This window comes from Lepus europaeus, chromosome 1 (assembly GCF_033115175.1).
Source record: "Lepus europaeus isolate LE1 chromosome 1, mLepTim1.pri, whole genome shotgun sequence".
NCBI lineage: Eukaryota > Metazoa > Chordata > Mammalia > Lagomorpha > Leporidae > Lepus > Lepus europaeus.
This window is the reverse complement of record NC_084827.1, coordinates 139,452,802-139,473,715: the sequence shown is the minus strand read 5'-3', so window position 1 is coordinate 139,473,715 and position 20,914 is coordinate 139,452,802. Positions and strand designations below refer to the sequence as shown.

The following is a 20,914-nucleotide window of genomic DNA, read 5'->3' as shown; positions in this document are numbered from 1 at the left end:
AATCTATGTTTATCAGGGAAATTGGTCTCTAGTTCTCTTTCTCTGTAGTATCTTTTTCTGGTTTAGGAATTAAGGTGATTCTGACTTCACAGAAGGAGTTTGGGAGGATTCCCTCCTTCTCAATTGTTTTGAATTCTTTGAACTTATTGGAATTGGTTCTTTAAATGTCTGGTAGAATTTAGCAATGAAGTTATCCAGTCTTGGGCTTTTCTTTGTTTGGAAGGTCTTTGTTACTGATTCAATCCCTCTTTCGGTTATTGAGCTGTTTAGGTTTTCTGTGTCTTCACAGCTCAATTTAAGTAGGTTGTATGTGTCTGGAAATCTATTTTTTCTAGCTTTCCCAATATGTTGGCATACAGCTCTTTGTAGTAATTCCTGATGATTCTTTTTATTTCTGCGATATCTGTTGTTACATTTCCTTTTTCATCTCTAATTTTATTGATTTGGGTCTTTTTTTTTTTAATTACTTGGGCCAATGGTGTGTCAATTTTGTTTTTTGTTTTTTAAAACAGCTCTTTGTTTCGCTGATCTTTTGTATTTTTTTTTGTTTCAATTTTGTTTATTCTCCAATTTTAATTATTTCTTTTCTGCACCCTTTTGTGTAGTCACAGAGTTCCCACAGTTCAGCACACAATGCTCCCACAGTCATGGAGTGCAGAGGGCTGCAGAGGATCCACTCCACCATGCTAGTTTGTCCCATCCATGGCGATCCAGAGACATTTCCAGGGCAGTGCATGTGGTGCCCCCTCTATGTGGTTTGAGCCCCAGCCTGTCATATGTTGAGAGATTGGGATCCCCTCACAGTCCTACATGGGTGAACAGCCCCCTGTCAGTCCTCCTAGCCACTATCAAAGTCAGTTAGGTACATGGATTTTTCCTTCCGGTAAAATCCTTGGATCACATGCATGCACAAGAGCTGCTGGCTGCAGCCTCTACTCATTTCACAATGGCGCCTTCTCTCTGCCAATTGCCAGTGGTCACAAGAGCCTCTGCAGCTGGTACTGATATCAGAATGGCTCCTTCTCCCCATCCATTTCTGCCTTTGTGCACCCGAGCTGCTGCCACCACGACTGTTTTCAACATAGTGTCTTGTCCCCACCAGCTGCTGGGTGCATGCACAAGAGCTGCCAGACCTGCTACTTAAGTCCAAAATGGCATCTACCTTCTCTTGGCCGGCTGCCTGGTACAGTTGTGGTGGGGATTGGGAGAGAGAAATGTGCCCCACCTTTTTCCCACTAAATTAGCATGTACCATGTCCCCTTTAAGGCTCCAGACCAGACTCAAAGACAGTGTAGTCCACCAAGTTCTTACTCTGACTATAAAACCAGTGGCATGAGCTGCTGCATTCTGATCTCACCTTGCTCTCACAGCTCACACTTTCTCTGGCTTTTGGATGCTGGGGTTGTGTGTTGTGTGTTGTGTCTGTTCTCATTGCTATGCGTCTGCACCTTCCACACAAATCCACAGTGTCCCTCTTCCTTCCATACAATTTCCACTGCTTTTTCTCTAATTCTCCCCTGAGAATGTAATTCTACAAGTATAATTGAGATTTTGTTGACTTTGACATTTTAAAATGGATTTGATTTTAAAACAAGCAAGATGATTTTCTTCACTAATTTGTTGGCCTTGTCTTCTACCCTGTTCCCTCTGCCCTAATCAGGTGAAAAGAAAGTTAGTATCTTTTGCTTGGATGAAGCTCAGATATTATTATAAATCAAAGATTTTAAATTATGCTACTTAAAATAAACCTGACATATCAAGATTTAAACCTCAAAAGTATATAATGTAGGTTGTTTGCCTTACTAAGGTGTGCTTAATACCTTAATAAAAAGTTGTATCAATTTTTTAATATAAGTTTTCTGCTATGTATTTCAAATATTACATGATTTACTAGGTTAATCATTCTAAAGTTTCATTATGGCTAGAATTTATACTTTGTATTGTGTTATCATCTTTAAGATTTTATAGGACATTCAATTTGGTTTTAAGAAACTAATTATTATGAAATCATATTATCAGCTTATATATTTCCTTTCAGATATTAATCTGGCTGATCTAATTCAAGCTTCAAAGATAGATTAAAGTTATTCTTTAATTATACTTTATCTTCTTATCTCTCCAATATAGGGCATTTTTCTGTTTTCATTGATCTGGTCCGTCGGTGCTTCTTGTACAGATGATGATCGTTTGAAATTTAATAAGATTCTTCGAGAACTAATGGAAGGTCCAATTTCAGATCTAACTCGAAATAGGTTTAAATTACAGAGTGGTACTGAACAAACCACCTCAAAGATACTAACTGTGGCGTTTCCTGAGAAAGGAACAATTTATGATTATCAGTTTGTCACTGAGGTAAGAGTTCTGAAGCAAGATTTGCAACTGCCAACCAGGCAGATTTCCCTCTGAGACACACAGCATGTAGTGGCTCTTTGGCCTTTTATCCATCACTTTTTTACTTTAAGAGACAGCATGGGCTAAAGAGAGGTACATCAGCTTTAAAGCCAAGACTCATCTGGTTTTAAGTCCCAGTAAAAGTCACTTTCTTTTTGTGTAGCCTTGGACTAGTTAATTTCCCTGAACATAGTTTTTCCTTGGTGATTAAATGTGATAATAAAATACCTGATGGGCCAAATGTACTCATTAAATAGAATTACACTTTATGATATCTAATCCAGCACCAGGCACATACTGTTCAAGGTTATTTCTTAGAGATTCATGATGCATGTTAGTACACCTTCAGGTGCTAATAGGTCCTGTAGGAACACAGCTGCTTTAAATTTAATTTAGTACTTCCCAAAAGGATTGGACAATAATGCTCAGATGGTGTTTGCTTGTTTATTTTTATGTAACAGTTCTCACAAATACTATACCAAAAACAAGTTCAAGAATATATATTTAAATACATTCAGATTTAAATACAACTGGGATCACACTACATCCACAATGGAGAGTATTGTGTTCTACTTTTTTACTTAATAAAGAGAACTCCTTTCTATTTCAATAGTGCTTCTTCAGTAAACTTAAGTTTTTTATGCCTTCCTATAGTCTACAATATGGATGAACCATGATCTATTCAGTTTTCTGCCCTTGGTCATTGGACTATATTTGTAGTTTTCAGCTTTTCAATTTAATAAGTACTGCTTGGTGAATATTCTTGGACACAAGTTTATGGTACATGAACCTGATTTCTCCTAAGATAGATTTCTCTGTAAGGCATCACTGTACTGATTTTTGAATTTTGTTGGCACTGGAGATGCATTGCCAGGCCCACTCCAACAGGGAATCTCCTCCTTAACCAACACAGATAATATCCTTCTATCTTTGCTAATTTTATTTCATTTCAAATTACTAATGACAAACCTACATTTTCAGAGTACTTCAGAGTTTATTAAACTTTCCACAGTGATTTCTGTTTTGTTTTCCAACACCTTGGTAATACAGGGACAAAAGAATTGTTTTGCAAATTTTATGATTTAGGGAATAGGGCTCAGAGATCTTGGGTGATTGTCCCAGGGTTACATGATTTCTGGATTTTCTTTATGAGTTCCAGCGATATTTCTTTGCAGTACAACTTTCATATTATGCAAAGTTAATGCCCTCACAAAATATATTACCATTTGCATATATCTGTATTGAAAATACAGAAGTGAAAAAAATTAAAAAAAAATACAGTTCTATCTTCAGTGATTTCATAATCTCTAGAAGACAGTCCTGGGGCTGGCGCCGTGGCACACTAGGTTAATCCTCTGCCTGCGGCGCTGGCATCCCAGGTGGGCACCAGTTCTAGTCCCAATTGCTCCTCTTCCAGTCCAGCTCTCTGCTGTGGCCCTGGAAGGCAGTAGCAGATGGCCCAAGTGTTTGGGCCCCTGCACCCGCATGGGAGACCAGGAAGAAGCACCTGGCTCCTGGCTTCGGATCAGCGTAGCTCCAGCCGTGTGGCTATTTGGGGGGTGAACCAATGGAAAGAAGACCTTTCTCTCTCTCTCTTTCTCACTGTCTGTAACTCTTCCTGTCAAATAAATAAATAAATATTTAAAAACTAAAATAAAAATTCAGTGCATAAAAATTGACATATACAGAGGCCAGGGCCTGGCTCCCTTGGTTAATCTTCTGCCTGCAGCGCCAGCATCCCATATGGTTGCTGGGTTCTAGTCCCGGCTGCTCCTCTTCCAACCCAGCTCTCTGCTGTGGCTCTGGAAGGCAGTAGGGGATGCCCCAAGTGCTTGGGGCCTGCACCCACATGGGGCACCTGGCTCCTGGCTTCAGATCGGCGCAGCACTGGCCATGACGGCCATTTGTGGAGTGAACCAACAGAAAAAGGAAGACCTTTCTCTCTGTCTCTCTCTCTCTCACTGTCTGTAACTCTACCTGTCAAATAAATAAATAAAATCTTAAAAAAAAAAAAGACAGTCCTGTCACATCTAGGCCAAATTAAGGCTTTGGGTCAAAGTCAATGGGTCCTGGGAATGTGTGGAGCTGGTAGGCCTATCAGTGAAGCCTAGCTGTGGAATTCATGAAGGAAAGAAATGTCTTAATTCTGATTTGCTTCCAATGACCAGGAGTTTAAATTCTATTCTGTAAGAGTGGAGACAGTAGTAGCATTTTTCTAAGGAGAGAGAGTTAACATGACATTTTTGAAAATTTTGTATAAACACTGTCATAGCAAATTAAAATTTTAGTTCACAAACTATTTGGATGAAAAGATACAATGTTATGCTAATTCATAATAAAAATTATATAAAAAAAAATCTTACCCATTCTAGAACTGTTACAGAGCAGTGAGACTGTAGTTAATACTACTTAATGGTACGCAATGGTTTCTAGGACAAACTTAGTTTTCTTAAAAGAAATTTTTCCTGAAATGATGAGTTGGTATTACAAAATAACATTATAAAAGTCAAACAATATGCAACTGATATAGGGAGAACAAAATTCTTTATTGGTTAACATTATTGAATAGAATTCTTTATTCTTAACCCATTGATTAGTAGAGTTTTCTCAAAGCTGTTACAGAATCTATTGTTTGACTACAATAATTAATTCTTGAAGTAACATAAACTGTGGCTTCATGGCAGCACAAATGTCACAGTATTGTCATTGTATTTTTCTTCCTCTAAAAACATAGTTTCTCTTTTATTTCCTCATAAAATTTAATTTTCTTTTTTAAAAAATATTTTCTTATTTATTTGTGAAGGCATAATTACAGAGAACGGGGCAGGGACAGAGAGAGAGAGAGAGAGAGAGAGTGAAAGAGAGAGATCTTCCATCCACTGGTCCATTTCCCAAATGGCTGCAACAGCCAGGTCTAGGCCAGGTCAAAGCCAGGAGCCAGGAGCTTCTTCTGGGTCTCCCACATGGGTGCAGAGGCTCAAGGACTTGGACCATCTTCTACCACTTTCCCGGGTATTTTAGCAGGGAGCTGGATCAGGAGTGGAGCAGCTGGGACTCGAACCAGCACCCATATAGGATGCTAGCACCACAGACAGCAGCTTTACCTACTACACCATAGCACTGGCCCTGAAATTTAATTTTCAAATTTTTAAATGTTTTAAAAGATAATACAAATGTACAAATATGGGGATTTGCTGATCTTGATCTTTTCTTTTTAAAATTTTTAACATAGAGACTACAGATTTCATAGATACAGTTCTAAGTATATAACTGTACTTTCCACCCTCTCTAAGTCCCCCCCTTCCTTTAATTTTTTCCTTTAATTTTGGCAATAACATACTTTCAATTTACTATGTAATCACAGGCTTAGTTCAACACTAACAATAAAGTTCAACAAGTAAATAGTAGAAAGACCACTGTTCCACAGGAATATAGGGATATAAACAGTAATCAAATCATGATGTCAGTTTCATTCTTATACATTGTGGTTTTTTGTATTCTATATTAACTATACTTCATATCATAAAAACATATTTGTCTTTTTGAGATTGGCTCATTTCACTAAGCATAATGGTGTCTAGTTGTATCCATTTTGTCACAAAAGACGGGATTTCATTGTTTTTTTATGGCTGAGTAGTATTCCTTCATGTGTTTATACCACATTTTCTTTATGCAGTCATCAGTTGATAGACATCTGGGTTGATTTCATGTTACCTATTGTGAATTGAGTTGCTATAAGCGTGGGGGGCAAATAACACTTTCATATGCTGATTTCATTTCCTTTGAGTAAGTTCTCAGAAGTGGGATGGCTGGGTAGTAAATCTATTTGCAGATTTCTGAGGAATCTGCATACCTTTGTCTTGGTCTTTTCAATTATGGTATGGCCTTATAGTTTGCAAATATTTTACCTTGTAACATTCATTATTGAATTTTTCATTATAAACAGGGAATTGGCAGATGGGAACAATGGATAAAAAAACTGGAAAGAGCTCCTCCAATTCCTAGGGATATGCTGTTTAATGAAATCATTGTACCAACTTTGGACACAATTCGATACTCTGCATTAATGGAATTGCTGACCACCCATCAAAAACCTTCAATATTTGTAGGACCAACAGGAACTGGAAAGAGTGTTTATATTATTGTAAGTATTCTAAAAATCTATATATTAGAATGAGCATAATATTCCTGAGATACTATTTGTCAAATAGTAGGCTTAAATAACTTTTAATGTTCAAATATTGATATTTGAGCCACAGAAAAATTTTTTAGTAATTGCCTATTTTAGAAAAATTCATATATATCACATAATTATTATCCCATTTTTCTGATATTTTAATAAAAATAGTATGTATAGGATGACAATTTCATATCCTTTGAATAGTATGTTAAATACACTTGATACTTGATTTTCTACATTAATTTATATCTGAAGGATGATTACTATGTAGTAATAAAACAGATTTTCCTTAATGATTTCTGAAGTCATACCCCACTATATGTTGGTTAAGATGATGCTACTGCTATAGTAGATCATGTCCCAAATGGTAGGTTTACACAGGCTATAGAGGATAGTGAAGGAATTATCAGATGGCCCCTCCTCCATGTGGATTCTAAGTTAATTCATTAGAACTCAGTTTGAAAGTCCAATATTATGTATAAATGGGGCAGTGCTGTGGCACAGGGGGTTAAGCTACTGTCTGCAGCGCTGGCATCTCATATGGGTGCTGGCTTGAGTTCTGGCTAGCCTCACTTCTGATCGACGTCCCTGCTAATTTGCCTAGGAGGGCAGTGGAGGGTGTCTGCACTAACACTGAAGATCCAGATGAAGCTCCTGGCTCCAGGTTTCAGCTTGGCCCAGCCCTAGCCATTGTGGCCATTTAGGGAATGAACCAGCAGATGGAAGATCAAACTTACCCTCTCCCCTGGCTCCCATAATTCTGACTTTCGAATAAATAAGTCAATCTTTTTAAAAAAAAAAATTGTATGTGTAAATGATCCATTAACTTTGTTCCCTTCCCCAGTTATCAAGAAAGAGTGGAAAATTGCTAGTTTATCCCTTATTCTGGTTCAGCACTTTCTGAGACGATTGAGATTTTTAAATCTCTATTATTGTTAAATTATTTTTAATACCGTGCATCAAATTTTTCAGTTTTATATTGATTACACGTGGATTTTGTTTTTATAACTATGTTTGTGGTAGATTTCATTCTGCTTTTAAATGGTCTCAATATTCACTGCCAGACTTTTCATGGCAAAATTTATGTGTGTGTTAAGAATTTATTTTTATTTTTGTTCCATTTAGTGTGCTCATTTGTCTTTCTGGCCATATATCCATCCATCCATCCAAAATGTATTGATTACCTGCTTTATGACAGTTAGTATAAACTGAAAAAAAAGTCAATGTAATAGAATATTTATGTTATTTGCCAAACAAAGTGAGATCATTTTTATAGAGTTAACAATACAGAAAAGTTGTCTGAATTTGCTGTACTCAGACATGTTATACAATTCTCTCATTATATTAACTGCTTAGTAGAGTTATTACTTCAAACAAATGGAATTTAAAATATTTTTCTTTTGAAATAATTGAGCACTAACATTTAATTATACAGCCATTTTAAAAAGATATTTTAATCATATAATAATGAAATTATATTCCTATTTTTATTTTAAACCTCATTTCTACTCTTTTGCTATTCTGACAATCACAGATATGAGGACAAATGTTTTAAATAAATCCATTTTAGAATATGTTCATTTTCTGCAATGGAAAATAATTTTTAAAATGTTGCTGCTATTGGGTTTGTGGAAAGCATAAGTTATCACTGACACCAGAATCCCTGAGTGTGTTCCTACCCTCATTTCTTAGTTTTCCCTGTGTCTTTACTGGAATATTATAGTTTCTTTTTAAATTGTAGGCATTGCCTTGATAAATAAGCTAACATTTCAACATATACTTTCCAAATCTTTATTTACTTAATTATGGTAATATTTAGTATAGAAGCATGTCATGAAAAAGGGACTAGCTTAAGCTCTTTTGTCATTTCATATTTTAGGTTAACAATCTATAACTTGAGGCCGGTGCCGTGGCTTAACAGGCTAATCCTCCGCCTTGCAGCACCAGCACATCGGGTTCTAGTCCTGGTTGGGGCACTAGATTCTATCCCGGTTGCCCCTCTTCCAGGCCAGCTCTCTGCTATAGCCCGGGAAGGCAGTGGAGGATGGCCCAAGTGCTTGGGCCCTGCACCCGCATGGGAGACCAGGAGAAGCACCTGGCTCCTGCCTTCGGATCAGCAAGATGAGCTGGCCGCAGCGGCCACTGGAGGGTGAACCAACGGCAAAAAGGAAGACCTTTCTCTCTGTCTCTCTCTCTCTCACTATCCACTCTGCCTGTCAAAAAAAAAAAAAATCTATAACTTGAGGTAACTGTTTGGTGCAATGGTTAAGACATTGTTTGGAATGTTCACATCTCAAATCAGAGTGCCCAGATACAAGTCCCAGCGTCTTCACTTCAACACAACCTGGGAGGCAGTAGATGATTGCCTTGAGTAGTTGTGTCACTGCCATCCATGTGGGAGACCTAAATTGAGTTCCTAGTTCTTGGCTTTGGTCTGGGCCAGTCATGGCTGTTTCAGGCATTTGGGGAGTGAACCAGCAGATGGAAGGTCTCTGGCATACACTCTCTTGCTCTCTCTCTCTCTTCCCTCCCCTCTCTCTGTCGGCCTTTCAGACATAGTGAAAATTTTAAAATTAAAAATAATCTGATATCTTATACACAATAAAGCTGAATGCTAAGAGTACTTAATGCAAGTAAAGTTTGGAACAGGAAAACCAAAACCTCATCATTTGCGTGCCACTACCTATGTGATAGATTGTAGTGCTCACTAAGAAGATGTGACTTACTTAAGATTTTCTGACAAATGGAGTCTTACCTGAGGAGTGATTATACCTTATACAGGGCTCTTAAGAAGAATGAGGAAAAGGATTGAGGAGGAGAGGTAAACTTGAAGAGCTCAGGAAATTCTGATATGCCCATTCCCATAACAGATAAAGACTAAAAACAATTGTAATTCCAGTTGATTTCTGGTGAATTCCATGTATAAAATACAATTATATTGTTTAAATTTCCTAACTTGCAGGAAGATAATTTGATATGTTTTAGTGTATTATTAGTAATAATAAAAAGAACATTGATCTAGAAAGAAACAAATGGCAGCCTGAATTCTAGCCTATTTCTGAAATTGCAGGCAAGTCTCATAACCTCTGAGTCCCTGTGACTTTAATAAGAAGGAATGTGTGATGGGCCTGGCGCTGTGATATAGTGGGTACAGCCTCTGCCTGCTGCACCGGCATCCCATATTGGTGCCGGTTCAAGCCCTGGCTGCTCCACTTCCAATCCAGCTCTCTGCTAATACACCTGCAAAAGCAGTGGAAGATGGCCCCCAAGTCCACGGGCCACTGCACCCATGAAGGAGACCCAGAAGAAGCTCCTGTCTCCTGGCATCAGACCAGCCCAGCTCTGGCCATTGCAGCCATTTGGGTTGTGAACCAGCGGATGGAAGATTCTCTCTCTCTCTCTCTCTCTCTCTCTCTCTCTCTCTCTATATATATATATATATATATATATATAAAAGAAAAGGAGAAGGAGGAGGAGGAATGTGTCCTCTTGATGGTTGTTTTTGAAAATCAGGGCCTGGATGGACAGACACACTCCATTGGCATAGCAACTGCTAACCTGTTGAGTTCATCTCTTTTTACATTGGTACGACACAAGAGGTTAAATTTAAGTATGCCAACAATGCTGCTCAGTGTTTATTTTGAAATATCAAAACATAATTCTAACTATGGTTTATTTTTTTATTTTCTTTTATATAGAATTTTCTTTTAAATCAACTTAGTAAAGATGTCTACAAACCTCTGCTAATTAACTTCTCTGCACAAACTACAGCAGCTCAAACTCAGAATATTATCATGTCAAAATTGGACAAAAGAAGAAAGGGAGTTTTTGGCCCTCCTTTGGGCAAGAGAATGGTAATGGCTTTGTCCTAACTCAGTCTAGTCCCAGTCTCATGCATGTCTACTGTTGCAGTCAGAACAATGAAACCAGATTTATCTAGGATTGACATAGTCTTTGATAGTTGTTTTCATAATCACATATTCTGTTTAAAAAGTTTTCCTAAAACTGTGTTTCTACTTGTATGTACCCTAAACAACTTGAAGTTAAAAACCAGAATCTCCCTTTGAATTGAAAGTACAATATCTATTTGGGAAATCATCTACCTTAATTCTTTCACTAACATTTTACTCAGCAGAGACTTTGCTGCTTACTTTCCTGAACTTTTAACAACCAAGCTATTGACTTATTTATGTCCCTCTGCAAAGAACACCCTTTTCACCCTCTCACCAATCAAAAGTTATTAAAATCACCTAAAAATGACACCTTTATGATTTATTTTAATGAATTAGGTGCTGAACAAGAAAACAGACCAGCTATATTGAGAACCAAATTCTCTAAAAGGATGACTAATTTTAGGTGATTAACCTATAAAGATTAGTGATGATAATGTCTCTGTATTTCTAGTCAAACAAGGAATACAGAAAATGTCTCACTACTCCTTAAAATCAAGAAAACTAAGGGTATTATTCTTGTCTGGAAAAGAAATCATCACTTCCTACATATTTACTCTACAAGGAGATAATCTTAGCTATTATGCTTTAACATTGTTCATACAGTTGGACATTATGTTAAGGTATTTTCTAATGCCTCTTCTCTTCTAATTCTCAGGTTGTCTTTGTAGATGATGTGAATATGCCTGCTCGGGAGGTTTATGGAGCTCAACCTCCCATTGAGTTACTTAGACAGTGGTTAGATCACTGGAATTGGTATGACCTAAAAGACTGTTCTATGATTAAACTTGTGGACATTCAGATCATGTGTGCTATGGGACCTCCAGGTACACTTACTGAATTTGGAATTATTAACATGGGAAGTCACTCTAGTTGTATTTAAAGAGATAAATAACTGAAGAAAGAAAAACCCAGTTGAACAACTTAAATTAACAGTGTCTGCGTATATATTCTATGTGTTTCTATCATGACCTAAAGTACTATACATCACAGAGACTAGCCATTTCTTCACCAATTCTTCCAAATCCTTTTTCTTCCCCTCTCACCCTCTGGGACTTTGTAGCCCATTTCCTGTCCTTGCATTCTGAGAACCCAGATCTCCCTGGATCAATTCATTTCCCTTTGTTTCATTTCTTAATGCTTCAACTGTATAGATTATTCTTTCTTCAGAGATAATCTTTCTTCTACCCCAACCAAGCCCAATTCAGTGTCTAGTTGTAGAGAGGCCACTGGGAAGAATTTAAGTAGGAAATGACAGAAAGAATGAATTCTTAAAGATCTTTTACATTTTCCAAAAGAAATTAGTAAACTCAAAAAAGCCAACCGTGCAACTCACATAGTAAGAATGGTAGCAGTTTTCTGCTTTGAGCTGTGAACTGTGGAGAACATATCCAGTGACTCTGTCTGGCCTTGGTGACATAGACTTAACCCAAGTTTATGTCTATGTAATTTAACTCAGTGAGATAATTTAACTATACATGCAATACCTTGAATTTGAGAGGAAATGGTTTGATGTCAGAGTTATCCAAACAGTTGGTTACTGTCAACTTCTTTTGGTGCTATGAATTTGTCCATCTCTTAAGTTATTTTAAATTGTAAAATATTGGAGAAAAGTAGTAGCATTGTTAAGAGTTATCCTTTTAAATATTTAGGTGGTGGTCGAAATCCAATAACTCCTCGATACATGCGACATTTCAATATTGTAACAATCAATGAGTTCAGTGATAAATCCATGTTTACAATCTTCTCTAGAATTTTAACCTGGCATTTTAAAATATGGTAAGTTAAGATTTGGTTTTTTTCTTAAGAAGTATAAAATCTATTAGAAATGTAGTATAGGTAATACTTATCAAACATTCCCATGAAAGCAATTCTAGGCAAGGAAAAAGTAACATATTCCCCGCCCCTACTATTCCTCTTACCTTCCAGCACAAAAGAAAGGGGTCAGAGCATTCTGCTGTATCATTTATCCATGTTTCAATTATTTGAATTTCTACCGCTACATACAACTGATTCTGGAAAGAAATGCCAGGTAGATCCTGTGACTGTGATGCTCTCTAGCAGAACTCTTGACGTCTACAAAGGTTATCCATATCCAAGTATGAGTATAGGTTTGGAACCTCTTCCCTGGGAACTGATAATCCTTGTTGAGGATTCTGTGCTACTGCACAAGATGCATAGATATCCAAGAACCAGGGTGACTGGGCAGTAGAAGTCTTAGTCAGGGAGCTCCCTGAAACCAATTCTCAGGAAATTGTTACTCCTTGCCCTGTGTAGTGGTGTTGGAGGGGATACCTGCCTCCTATTAACAGTGATGATCTTTCCAAATGAATATTCTTACTCCTTCTTTCTACACTGATCACTCACTTTTCCCTTTTAATTCTGGTTCATTATTTGATTTTTATTCCCTCTGTATTCCTTACTTTTCATGTATTTGTTATTTTTCGTGTATGTTATTTTTCATGTATTTTTTTTCTTTATTCTCTTATTATGAATAATCTGTTTCACCAATTTTCATTATGGGTTCTATTTATATGTAGTTGAGAATGCTAAAGGTTGAAAGAGGTTAGAAAGCATTTGTCTGGAAGCAACTGAATTTAGGGTAACATTTGCATTTCTTGGCTGGCTCTTTTCTTTGCCTATTTAAATAGTTTTAAAAACATTAAACTGTCCCTGTTTATGTCATGGAGTTCTCTTGTACATGGCATAAATAGTGAATGGAAATCAGACTTAAAGAAATAAAAATCTATTTTATTTTTATTATTATTATAAGATATGGTAATTTTATAGATCAAATTGATAAGCTTAATTCATGCTATATATCACTTATGTGTAATAGTTCTATATGTTCTAATATTTTCCTTTGTTTTGTTTAAAATGTGAAGTTATAAATTTCCAGAAGAATTTCTAGACCTGACTACACAGATTGTAAATGGCACAATGACTCTGTATAAAGAGGCAATGAAGAATCTCTTGCCTACTCCAGCTAAATCTCACTACTTGTTCAACCTCCGTGATTTTTCACGTGTCATTCAAGGTATTTGTCTTTCAAGACCAGAAACAGCAGAAACTAAAGAAGTCATTAAACGCCTTTGGGTTCATGAGGTAAATTTCCATATTACTTAAATGTGCTTATGCAAGAAACATTTAACTGGATAAAAAAGAAATATTCATGTATATTTCTGAAATTCATGCAGGTGATTGATATTATAAAGGCCAGTGACCAAAATAATTTCTAAAAACATTTAACACAATGATATTTTATAACTTTACAATGCTTTATTTCACATATTTAAGGCACATCTGTTGATTTATAGGATATTTCAAAGTAAGCATCTGTTTGAGTCTGTTTCCTTTAAATGACTTAATTCTTGTTAGCTTGACTTCAAATGATTTTGAAATAAAACACTTTTAATATATTTTTATAAAAAGTGGATATATTTGCCCGCGCCGCGGCTCACTAGGCTAATCCTCCGCCTTGCGGCGCCGGCACACTGGATTCTAGTCCTGGTCGGGGCACCGGATTCTGTCCCGGTTGCCCCTCTTCCAGGCCAGCTCTCTGCTGTGGCCAGGGAGTGCAGTGGAAGATGGCCCAAGTGCTTGGGCCCTGCACCCCATGGGAGACCAGGAGAAGCACCTGGCTCCTGCCATCGGATCAGCGCAGCGCGCCGGCTGCAGCGGCCATTGGAGGGTGAACCAATGGCAAAGGAAAACCTTTCTCTCAGTCTCTCTCTCTCTCACTGTCCACTCTGCCAGTCAAAAAAAAAAAAAAGTGGATATATTTATTGACATTACTTATTTGTAATTTTTTAAAAGATTTATTCATTTATCTGAGAGGTAGAATTACAAAGAGGGAGAGACAGAGAAAGAGGTCTTCTATCCGTTGGTTTACCCCAAATGGCAGCAATGACTGGAACTGAGCTAATCCGAAGCTAGGAGCCAGGAGCTCCCTTGTAGGTGCGGGGGCCCAAGCATTTGGGCAAATCTTCAACTCCTTTCTCATGCCATAAGCAGAGAACTGGATTGGAAGAGGAGCAACCAAGACATGAACCAGTGCCCATATGGGCAAAGGCTTAGCCCACTATGCCACAGCGACAGCCCCCTTATTTGCAATTAATAGATGCTCCCTCCCCCCAAAGAAAGAAACTATGAAGCAAACTAGTTTGAGAATTCATAGGTTGAGAACGTAGAAACTATATAAAAATGTATTAATTATCTTGAGAATAGATATGTACATGAATATTTTCTTTTAAAAACTGATGGAGGGAAGGAGGAGAGAGAGAGAGAAAGAATTAATACAAAAAAGTAATTGTAGCTTAGACAGCACCTTTCTTAGCTCCTCTAATAATGACTCTGTCCTTTGTTCTAGGCCCTGTCTAGTGCACTTGGGCCTCATTCCTTTGTAATCATAACCTCTACTCTACCACCAATGGCTCTACTCCCAACCTGTGTGTACTGATGGTCCTCTTCCCCACTTAATGCTGTATAATTGTTCAAACCTGGTAAATGCCACTCTTAGGATCATTGGTTACTATCCTCACTCTGTCTTTTATGACCTTGTCTAAATATGATCAGAGTCGGCAAACTTGGAAGGCTTCCATAGCCTTGGCAACTCATGACGACAGCCTAGGATGGTTACTGGCGCCATAAACTAGAGTGTCAATTTGTTGGGTCAACAACAGGAGCCACTGTGCACTTGCTCCTCATGTGGGATCTCTGTCCTTAATGTGCTGTGCATTGTGATTTAATGCTATAACTAGTACTCAAACAGTATGTTTCACTTTGTGTTTCTATGTGGGTGCAAACTGTTGAAATCTTTATACTAAATTGATCTTCTGTATATAAAGAGAATTGAAAATGAATCTTGATGCAAATGGAAGGGGAGAGGGAGCGGGAGAGGGGAGGGTTGCGGGTGGGAGGGAAGTTATGGGGGGGGGGAAGCCATTGTAATCCATAAGCTGTACACTGGAAATTTATATTCATTAAATAAAAGTTAAAAAAAAAAAAAGTAATGCATCAGAAATAATAGCTCAGGGGCAGATGTTTAGTGCAGGGCCACTTGAACTGCCCACATCCCATATCAGAGTGCCTGGGTTCAAGTCCTGGCTCCATTCTTTATTCTAGCTTTCTTCTAATACACACCCTGGGAGGCAACTGATGGTTGCTCAAGTACTTGGGTCCCTGCCACCCACATGGGAGACGCAGATAGAGTTCCTGGCTTTGGCCTTGGACTGGCTCAGCCCCAGCTTTTGGCATTTTGGAGTGAACCAGCAGATGGAAGATCTGTCAATCTGTTTATTTTCTCAGTCTTTCTCTTTCAAATAAACAATATTTCAATATTTTCAAATGGACAAAGATTATGGGAAAATGGAAGGAAAATGTTTTCCATTTTTCATTTTAAAAAAGTTTTAATATAATTAAGAAACCTAGAAAATGAAAATGGCTGCTAAGTTAAAATCATGTGCTGTAGATGTATAAATTTCAAAATTGTCTTTGAAAATCCAGTTTTGGGGGCTGGCATTGGGGCACAGTCATTTAAGCTATCGTCTGCAATATCAGCATCCCATGTGGGTGCTGGTCCAAGTCCCAACTGCACCACTTTCCACCCAGCTCCCTGCTAATGTTCCTGGGAAAGCAGCAGAAGATGACCCAAGTGCTTGGGCCCCTGGACTCACATGGGAGACTGAGAAGAAGCTCCTGGAATCTGATTTTGGCCTGGCCTTGCCCTGGCTGTTACAGCCATTTGAGGAGTAAACCAGCAGATGGAAGATTTCTCTCTGTCTTTGTCTTTCTTCTTCTTTCTGTAACTCTGTCTTTCAAATAAATAAATATTTTTAAAAATCCAGTTTTAGTTTTTTATGAACATTTTATTGAAACACAGTATATGTATCAAAAAATGCACTTAAGTATACAGATAAATGAGTTTTTGTCCTCTGATCACACTAATAACCAACACCCAAATTAAGAACAAAACATTTTTAGCACCCCAAGAGTCCTCACTGTTCTCCCCCTCTCCTTTTCTTTTTTTAAATATGAGAATGAAGAGTATATTGGCAATTGCATGATATGATTCAGTGAAGAAATATTTATAACCATATACCAAATGATATGACATTCACATGATTTTTATATTCTCTCTATATATTAACTACTACAAATAAGAGAATACATGTGATATTTGTCTTTTTAGGTCTGGCTTGTTTATCTTTGCCTAATGAGCTCCAGTATTTTTTTTGCAAATGTCAGTTTTCATTCTTTTTTATGACTAGTATTCCATCCTATATAGAGAGATCACATTTTCTTTATCAGATCATCAGTTGATGGACATCTAGCTTGATTCAATATCTTAGCTGTTATAAATTGAGTTGCTATAAACAGGAAAGTTCAGGTATCTCTTTCATGTGTTGGTTTAATTTCCTTTGGATATATCCTTTGGAATGGGATATCTAGGCTGTACGGTAGATCTATTGTTGGTTTTCTGAAGAATCTCCATTCTGTTTTCCTTAATGTCAGTTTGTGTTCCAACCAACAATGTATTAGGGTTCCTTTTCTCCATAACCTCTGCAGCTTTGTCATGTTTTGATTTTTGGGTAATAGCCATTGTAACTGGGATTAGGTGATACTTCATTGCAGTTTTTATTTGCATTTTCCTGATGGCTATATGTCTGATGGCCACTTTTATTTCACCCTTTGAAAAATTCTTGTTCATATTCCTTTTCCTAACTGGAGTGTTTGTTTTGTTATTGTTGAATTTCTTGACCTCCTTATATATTCTATACATTAAGTGTGTATAAATATATATATACATATATATATATTCATATCATTTGTAGGTATTCTCTCCCATTCTGTTAATTGCCTCTTCACTTGTTAATTGTTTCCTTTGTTGTTCAGAAGCTTCTTAGCTTGATGGAATCCAATTTGTCTATTTTTGTTTTTATTGTCTGTGCTTCTGGAGTCTAACCTAATAAGTCTTTGCTTAGATCAATGTCATGAAGCATTTTCCCTATGTTTTTCTTTAGTAATTTTGTGGTTTTGGGTCTTAAAGTTAGATCCTTGATGCAATTTGAGTTGATTTTTGTATAATTTGTAAGGTAGGGATCTTGTTTCAAACTTCTGTCTGTGGAAAATCCAATTTTCCCAGCACCATTTATTGAAAAGACCATCCTTTCTCCAGGGAATGATTTTAGCTCATTTGTCAAAGACTAGTTGATTGTAAATGTGTGGATTAATTTTGGGGGTTTCTATTCTGTTCCAGTGGTCTACCTATCTATTTTTGTGCCAGTACCAGCCTATTTTGATTACAACAGTCCTGAATATCTTGAAATCTGGCACTGTGATGTCTCCCAGTTTGTTTTCATTGTTTAAAATTGCTCTGAGGCCGGGGCTGCTGCTCACTAGGCTAATCCTCCATCTGTGGCGCCGGCACCTCCGGTTCTAGTCCCACTTGGGGTGCCAGATTCTGTCCCAGTTGCTCCTCTTCCAGTCCAGCTCTCTGCTGTGGCCCAGGAAGGCAGTGGAGGATGGCCCAAGTGCTTGGGCCCTGTACCTGCATGAGAGACCAGGAGGAAGCACCTGGCTCCTGGCTTTGGATCTGCACAGCGTGCCAGCCGTAGCGGCCATTTGTGGGGTGGACCAATGGAAGGATGACCTTTCTCTCTGTCTCTCTCTCTCTCACTGTCTAACTCTGCCTGTCAAAAAAAAAAAAATTGCTCTGGCTACTTGGGGTATTTGTATTTCCATATGAATGTTTAGCATTTTTTATAGATTTGTGAAGAATGTCCTTGGGATTTTGATTGGAATCACATTGAATCTAAAAATTATTTTTAGTAGTATGGACATTTTGATGATGTTAATTATTCTAATCCATGAACATTGGAAAGTAGTTCCTTTTTGTGTATTCTTTTATTTCTTTTGTTAATGTTTTATAATTTTCATTGTAGAGATCTTTTTCATCCTTGGTTAAATTTATCCTAAGGTATTTAATTGTTTTTGTACCTATTGTGAATGGGACTGCTCTATCAAGTTCTTTCTTGGGCAGAGCATTGTTGGTGTATGCACATGTTATTGATTTTTGTGTGTTGATTTTATACCCTGCAACTCTGCTGAACTACCTTATGAGTTCTAGTAGTCTCTTAGTAGAATCTTTTGGTTCCCCTACGTAAAGGATCATGCTATCTGCAAACAGGAAAAATTTGATGTTCTCCTTTCTCATTTGTATGCTTTTGATATCTTTTTCTTACCTAATACCTGTAGCTAAAAGTTCCCGAAATATATTGAATAATTATGGAGAGAGTGGGCATCTTTACCTGATTGTTCATCTTAGTAGAAGATTCAATATAATGCTAGCTGTGTCTGTCATTTACTGCCTTAATTGTGTTGATGTATGTTGATGTATGCTTAATTGTGTTCATGTATGTTGATGCATGCTTAAGATTTTTTATCATGAAAAGATGTTGTATTTTATCAAATGCTTTCTCTGAATCTATTGATATAATCAAATGTTTTTTATCCTTCATTTTGTTGATGTGATGTATCACATTAATTGATTTGCATATGTTAAACCATCTCTGCATCCTTGGAATAAATATTACTTTCTGGGTGAGATTTTTTTTTATATTTATTCATTTGAAAGTCAGAGTTGCAGAGAGAGAAGGAGAAGGCAAAGAGATAGGGGTGGGAGGAGAGAGAGAGAGAGATTCCATGTGCTGGTTCACTTCCCCAAATGGCTGCAACAGCCAATACAGGGTCAGGCCAAATCCAGGAGCCAGGAGCTTTATCTGGGTCTCCCACAGGAGTGCAGGGGCCCAGGCACTTGGACCGTTTTTCACTGCTTTCCCAGGCACAGTAACAGGAAGCTGGATCAGAAGTGGAGCAGCCAGGACTTAAACTTGTGCCCATATGGGATGCCAGTGTTGCAGGTAGCAGCTTTACCTGCTATGCCATAACACCGCCCCTGGGTGTTGTTGGATTCAATTGCTGGTATTTTGTTGACAATTTTTGCATTTATGTTCATCAGGGATATTGGTCTGTGGTTCTCCTTTTTTGGTTGGATTTTTCTCTGGTTTTGGAATTAAGGTATAGCTGCTCTCATAGAATAAGTTTGGGAAAGTTCCTTCCCTTTCAATTGTTTTGAATATTTTAAGAGGAATTGGTATTAGGTCTTTTTTAAATGTCTGTTAGCATTCAGCAGTGATGCCAGCCAGTCTTGGCTATTTCTTTTTTGGGGAAGCTCTTTATTACTGATTCAATCTCAGTCTTGGTTATTGGTCTCTTTCTTCATGCCTCAAATTTGGTAAATTAAATATGTGTCCAGAAATCTATCCATTTCTTTAAGATTTTCCAATTTATTGGCATATAGCTGTTTGTAATAATCCTAATGATTCTTTGTATTTCTTTTGTATTAGTTATAGCATCTCCTGTTTTCATCTCTGATTTTATTAATTTGGGTCTTTTTTTGGTTAGTTGGGCCAATTGTGTATCAATTTTATTTTTTTCCAAAAAAAAAAAAAAACAGCTTTTCATTTCACTGATCTTTTTTGTGAGTGTGTGTGTGTATGTGTGATTTATTTGTTTGAAAGTCAGACTAACAGAGAAAGAGGGAGAGACAGAGAGAGTGAGAAATCTTTCATCTGCTGGTTCACTTCTCAAATGGCTGCAATGGCCTGGGGCTGGGCCAGGCTGAAGCCAAGAGCCTGGAACTTCATTTGGGTCTCCTATGTAGGTGAAGGTATCCAAGTGCGTGGGCCATCTTCCACGGCTTCTACAGACATATCAGCAGGGAGCTAATCAGAAGTAGAGCAGCCAGGACTCAAATCAGTGGTTATATGGGATACTGGCTTTGCAGGTGGTAGCTTAACTCACTGTGCCACAATTCTGGCCTGTATTTTTTTATTTCTGATTTTTTTTATTCTCTAATTTGTATTATTTCTTTACTTCTACTAATTTGGGATTTGGTTTGTTCTTATTTTTCTGGTATATGTTGTCAGATCATTTATTTGATACCTTTCCAATTTTTTATGTAGGCAGTTATTGCCATAAACTCTCCTCTTAACATTTTCTATATCCCATAAGTTTTCCATATTGTGTTTTAATTTTAATTGATTTCAAGGAATTTTTTTATTTACCCTCTGATTTCCCCTATTCCCACTATTGGTTCAGGAGTATGTTTTTCAATCTACTTGTGTTTGTATATTATCTAGAGTTTCTTTTGTTGTTTATTTCCAGCTTCATTCCATTGTGGTCAGAAAGGATACATAGTATGATTTCAAATTTTTGATTTTATTGACTTGATTTATGGCCTAGTATGTGGTCTATCCTAGAAAATCTTCCGTGCACTCAAATATATTCTGCAGCTCTGGGATGAAATGTTCTGTAGATACCTATTAGGTCC

The 20,914-nt window shown here is 37.3% G+C and overlaps 1 protein-coding gene across 1 annotated transcript in view; it reads left to right on the top strand.

Annotated features, from left to right (window-relative positions):
* The window catches only part of DNAH7 (dynein axonemal heavy chain 7), a 385,917-nt gene that overhangs the window by 192,641 nt on the left and 172,362 nt on the right, over positions 1-20,914 (top strand). Inside the window, exons 35-40 of the mRNA XM_062189419.1 lie at positions 2,128-2,352; positions 6,338-6,535; positions 10,270-10,425; positions 11,180-11,348; positions 12,174-12,300; positions 13,407-13,626. Coding sequence (XP_062045403.1) covers positions 2,128-2,352; positions 6,338-6,535; positions 10,270-10,425; positions 11,180-11,348; positions 12,174-12,300; positions 13,407-13,626 — 1,095 coding nt within the window. The remainder of the gene's footprint in view (positions 1-2,127; positions 2,353-6,337; positions 6,536-10,269; positions 10,426-11,179; positions 11,349-12,173; positions 12,301-13,406; positions 13,627-20,914) is intronic.